Source organism: Onychomys torridus, chromosome 2, assembly GCF_903995425.1.
Source record: "Onychomys torridus chromosome 2, mOncTor1.1, whole genome shotgun sequence".
Taxonomy (NCBI): domain Eukaryota; kingdom Metazoa; phylum Chordata; class Mammalia; order Rodentia; family Cricetidae; genus Onychomys; species Onychomys torridus.
This window is the reverse complement of record NC_050444.1, coordinates 63764355-63770354: the sequence shown is the minus strand read 5'-3', so window position 1 is coordinate 63770354 and position 6000 is coordinate 63764355. Positions and strand designations below refer to the sequence as shown.

The following is a 6000-nucleotide window of genomic DNA, read 5'->3' as shown; positions in this document are numbered from 1 at the left end:
ACACACACACACACTCTCTCTCTCTCTCTCTCTCTCTCTCTCTCTCTCTCTCTAAATAAATAAGTTTTAGGGACTGAGGAGATAGCTCATCAATTAAGAGCATTAGCTACTATTCCAAAGGACAAGGATTTGATTCCCAGTACACACATGGTCATTTACAGCCATCTATAACACTAGTTCCATGGGATCTAAGGCCTCTTCTGGTCTCCCAGGGTATCAGGCAGGCATGTGGTACACAGACATACATGCAGGCAAAACATCCATACACATACAGCTATAATAAAAATTTTAACGTAAGCACAAATCATATGAGAGAGCACATGGGAGTCAAGATACTGAGAACCTTATCCTGTGGGAAATAAGGCATGATTGAAGAGTTAGACCATGGAGACAAGTTCTTGGAGATGTTTGGGGATGATTATATCAAAACCAATTTGGCCAGCACTTAGGAGGTAGAGGCTGGAGGACCAGGAATTCAAGGGTATGTGAGACTGTCTCAAATAAATAATAAAGTCAAAGGCAAAACAATAAAAAAAAAATTACCAATTTATATATCAAGTTAACTACATGAAAAAGTTTCCTTTTACTTTCTTTCTTTTTTTTTTTTTCCTTAGAGACAGTGTTTCTCTATGTAGCCAGCTATCCTAAAACTTCCTTTGTAGACCAGAGTGGCCTCAAACTCAGAGATCCAATTGCCTCAACCTTCCAATTAAAGGCATGTGCCACCACACCAACCTGAAACCAATTCTACTCACTCCAAGATGAATTGAAATTGAGTTGTTATACAGTATCACTAGATACTATTTTAGACAATAAATAGCATCCCTCCTCCCAGTGAGGGGTGGTGGTGGCCGCATATATCTACAATCCCAGCATTTGTTTCTGGAATTGTTTTGGTTTTGTTTGCTTACTTTTGAAACAAGGTCTCATTATGTAGTCATGGCTGGCAGGGAATTCATTATGTAGACCAGGCTGGCCTAAAACTCAGAGACCTGCCTGCCTCTGCTTCCCAAAATCTGGAATTAAATGTATGTATGACCAGGTACAGCAAATCCCAGTACTCAGAAGACTAAGACAGGAGGTCACCACCAGTCACCACCATTTCAAGATCATCTTGGGCTACATAATGAGTTATGGGCTACAAAAGGAAATATTATCTCAAAAAAAAAAAAAAAAGAAAAGAAAAGAAAAGAAAAAACAACAAATTCCAGCTGTCAAATATAATGCAAGGAATGTCATTGTAGAAGATTTAGTTTTGCCAGGTATAATAGCTCACACCAGCAATCCAGAAGCTCAGAAGGCCAAGGCCAGCCTGGACTACAAAGTGAGATTCTGCCCTGCTCACTCCCCCCCAAAAAACAAAAAGGAGTAAGTGTCTAGATCAGTGGTTAAATGTGCTTAATGTGCCAGGGGAACTAAGTTCAAACCCCAGCAAACAAGCAGGAAGCAAACCGGGCATGGTAGCACAAATCTGTAATCCCAGAAATTGGGGGGTAGGAGGACAGACTCTAGATTAAGGCTGAGGAGGAGAGAGGGAAAAGGGGAGGGAGAGAGGAAGGGGGGAGGGATGGAGGGAGAACAGAGACAGTGACAGACTAAATAACAGAATTTCTAGACAATGAAAGTTGACTGATTTTAAAGCAAATAAAAACAGCAGCAGCTTCTCTATTTATTTAAATTCAGATAAATAACTTCTGATTTAAAAATGCTCCTGCCTAAGGAGTCTTTCATAAGGTCTAGCTCTGTATGGTGTGGCAGCAGAGAATTAATAAACTGTCCAAGAGGCATTTCCAAACCCAACCTCTCCCAAATCCTGCTACTCGGCAGCAGGGATCTAAAGGAATAAATAGACTCCCAGCTGCTGAGGGAAAATGCCTCCCCTAAAACCAAAGCAAAATTCTCATTAATGAAAAATCAACCACTAAAGAAGAAAAACTGTATCTCCCATAATCCCCAGAAACAACCAAATCCTATTTGGGGTTAGTGCAGATTTAATGAGACAGTGGACGAGAGCAACCCAAAGCAGTTCCATTTGCCAGCAGCTGGGGGAAACACTGTAATCAGAGAGATCACAAACAACAATGCTTCTAATCTGTTCAGCCAAAAGAAACATGAACTTGTAGCTATCCAGTGAAAAGCGACAGGAAAGGACTCTGGGAAGGCCGTAGTGGTTAAGTGTGCTCTCACAATCAAGCCACTTTATTATACCATTGTGTTCAACAGATAGGACTGACTTCTAACTTGAATTTCCCAAGATCAAATTCAGCTATCCAAACCCTAATTTTTCTGATCAGATAATCTCTCTAAAATCACGGTTCTTGCATTCATTCAAAATTTCTACGGAGTGTGGCTCTTGGAATACTGCAAAACCCAGAAACAAATAGTCACTACTCACATAGAGCTAAGTCCAGGGCACTGTATCTCATTAAGACTAAAACTCCAAAGCTCTATCTAGTTTTATAAAAGCTTCCTGTAATCCCAGGAGGTGAAGCAGTTAGATCACAACTTCCAAACCAGCCTGGGCTACACAGTAAGTTCAAATCCAGCCTGGGCTACATAACAAGACTGTTTTGTTACCAACAAAAAAAGAAAGAAAAGAAGGAAGGAAGGAAGGAAGGAAGGAAGGAAGGAAGGAAGGAAGGAAGAAAAATGCCTTCCTGGATGGATCAAGTGTCCTCAGAGAAAGGGAGAGACACTAACGTAAAATAAACCATATCTACATGTTCTGCTTCCAAAGGAGAGAGGCCAGCATATTCTTCGTCAAAGTGTTATGAGAGAATAATTTTAGCCCAGACATAGGCTGAGGTTCTGGGAAGGAGCCAGGGAGGAGCCAGACGACGGAAAGATGTAAATCAAGAAATAAACTAAAGGGATGTGACAGCTGTACCACTAACACGATCAGAGTGATAAAAAGAAGCTGCTTTCACAGCGCACGGAGAAGAATGCGAGATTGCCGGCAGTGGACAGGCACGGACCATAGGCGGTCCCCTAAGTAATCCACTCTCATCAGACTCCTTGCAACATCGTCACACGGCTGCCAGAATGAAGAGGTGACAGTCCACTGCAGAAGGGGGGACGGAAAAGAGCGGGGTGGGGGGGAGAGGGTCGAATGTTTACAAGTGACTGTGAACAGATCCGCTCCCCCTCCCCGGGAACGCACGAGGAGTGAAGTTCGGGAGCGGCGGAGCCGGGACGCTACGAGAAGCGTGTGGGGCAGGCGTGGGAGCCTCGGGTCCCGCCGGCCGCGCACTCACCACGCACGCACAGCAGCGACATGGCCGAGGCGCGGACCAGCCTCCGCCGCACCTCCGCGCCGGGCCGCTCCCTCTTTTCTCTCAGCAGGTGCCGCGCCGCCTCCCGCCGTCCGCCTCCCGGGTCCGGCCGCTACTCATGGTGCCCGTCGCCGGCCGCGTTCCCCCGCTCCCTCGGAGCCGCCCAGGCTCTCACGGTCGGACTGAGCCGAGGAAAGAGCTCAGGCTCCACCGGCAAACTGGGGACTGGGCGCGGCCCCGAGGCGCCATAGCTGCGAAGCCGGAGCCACCAGAGCTCCCTCCCGTCACTCGGGCTGGGATCGGTGCGAGAGCCTGGGCGGAGCCAAGCCTCAGGGCCACGCCCCCGGCCAATCCGCTGGCGCCCAGTCTGCCGACCCCGCCCCTCAGGGGCACGTAGACAGCGCAGTCCCCTTCATTTTCCTAATATGCGAGATTGACGGCAGCTCCGCCCACTGAAAGGACTTTAAAGCGAGGGTGGGCGGAACCAACCCTCACCTGTGAGCGGCGGGAATTGAAACATTTTGCTCCTCCCACGTGCGTGCGTTTCCCCCCCACACACACAGAAACCAGATTCTTTTAATTGGAGACTTTGCGATGGATTTCCTTTAATGAGGCAAACCTTACAACCGAAGAGGTACTTGCCATAGTAATTACACAAGGTTGCACTGAGGCTGTGAAGGCAAAATTCCAGCTCTTCAGGAGATGGAGGCTGGGGAATCAGAAATTCAAAGCCATCCTTGGCTACACGACAAATCTGAAGCCAGCCTGAAGATTTGGAGCAGGATAATTAAGCAAGCACCTTAGTCAAGAGGTCTCAAAGACAGTGGGCATTTTTAGGTTACTCATGGTAGGAGTACTTAGCTAAGTATCACAGTTTTTGTAGAGCAATCAAGGAACTGAAGAAGGAGTTGAAGATGTGCGGCACGGTGGCGCAGCACTCAGGAAGCAGGAAGATCTCTGAGAGTCCAGCCTGGTCTACAAAGTAAGTTCTAGGACAACCAAGGATGTTACACAGAAAGCCCTGTCTCAAAACAAACAAACAAAGGGAGTTGAATTTCTGAATTGTAGTACTGAATTTAGACAGAACAGGATCCTTCTAGAGAATGCAGAGGCCAGCCAATGAGAGACTGGTAATCACTCTGCACCTGTAAATAACAGAGTAGTGGGAAACAATCTAATAAAATTATGAGGGGCACACATTTAAGATCTAAGCAGATTCAGTGTATTTTCTATTGGCGTGTAATAAATAACCCCTGAACTTAGTAACCTAAACAACACTGGTTATCTCAAAGTTTTTATTCAAGAATCTAGGCACAGCTTAACTGGGTCCTCCGGTTCAGGGTTTCTCAGAAACTTGGACGTGCCAGGTCCAAACTCTTTCCTGTGATTGTTGGCAGACCCCAATTCCTCCAGGGCTTGGAATAACCGCCTCAGCTCCTTGTCATGGAGGCCTGGCCAACATGGCTGCTTGCTTTACCAAAGCATGCAAGCTGAAGCCAAGCATGACATCAGATGCCTGTAACTTCAGCACTTGGGAAGTGGAGGCAGCAGTATCAGGAATTTAAGGCAATCCTTGGCTACACAGTTTGTTCAGTGCGATCCTGAACTATATGGGACCCTGTCTAAAAAACAAATAGAAAAAGAGCAAGGGGTTAGAGAGATGGCTCAGCAGTTAAAAGCATTTGCTGCTCTTGCAGAGGTTCCCAGCACCCACATGATTGTTCACAACTGTGTGTAATTCCAGTTACAGGGGATCTGATACCTTTTTTTGGGCCTCCACCTGCATTAGACATGCACATGGTACACAAGCATACATGCAGGCAAATATTCATATACATGAAATAAAAATAATATAAAAAAATAATAAAACAAAAAAGAATGGAAGTGAAGCATGGAACTGAAAAAGCAATACAGTCTCCTGAAAAATAAAAGTCATAGTCCTTGCTATCCCAATTATAAAAGTGGCAACAGCTCAGTTTTTAAAGATTTATTTCATCTTTTTAAAACAATGTTTTATTAATTCTTTGGGAATTTCACATCATGTACCCCAATCCTACTCATTTCTGAGTCCCTCCATATCCACCCTTCACCCTTGCAGCATCCCACACTCACAAAAGAAAATTTTAAAAAGTATTAATTTAGGGAGCTGGAGAGATAGCTCAGCAGTTAAGAGCACTGGCTGCTCTTCCAGAGGTCCTGAGTTCAATTCCCAGCAACCACATGGTGGCTCACAACCATCTGTAATGAGATCTGGTGCCCCCTTCTGGCCTGCAGGGATATGTGCAGACAGAACACTGTATACATAATAAATAAATAAATAAATAAATAAATAAATAAATAAATAAATAGTATTAATTTAAAAACAAAAAACCGCTTGGCTCCTTTGTCTTTCCTGCCTCTCCATCACCTTTTGGTTGGTTTTATTGGCATTAGGAGATACAGTGTGTCACTCAGTATACCCCCTGTCCAAACAGCTTCACTTGCAAATGTTCACGGCAATGAGTTGTTGGTCAAGACCTCTCTCTGTCTTATGGTACAGCATCAGTAATGGACCCTCACTGAAAGTCCTCTCCAGCATCCTGCTGTTGCCCCAAGTCATGGAGATCCTGCAGCTCTGGTTCCACAGGACCAGTCCCTTTGAGCATTCTAGCAGGTCATAGATGGAGTAGATGTTGGTGTGGCCAACTCAGAGCACTGGATGTAGGCCTGGGTGGTAGCTGAGTTGATC

General features: G+C 45.4%; 1 protein-coding gene across 9 annotated transcripts in view; it reads right to left on the bottom strand.

Annotated features, from left to right (window-relative positions):
• Unc13b (unc-13 homolog B) overlaps positions 1-3559 on the bottom strand; it is a 198288-nt gene extending 194729 nt beyond the window's left edge. For all 9 annotated transcript variants that reach the window (XM_036177284.1, XM_036177285.1, XM_036177288.1 and 6 more), the window contains exon 1: positions 3255-3559. In XM_036177284.1, the coding sequence (XP_036033177.1) occupies positions 3255-3276 (22 nt within the window). In that variant the 5' untranslated portion in view covers positions 3277-3559. The remainder of the gene's footprint in view (positions 1-3254) is intronic.
• Positions 3560-6000: the final 2441 nt, after the last annotated feature.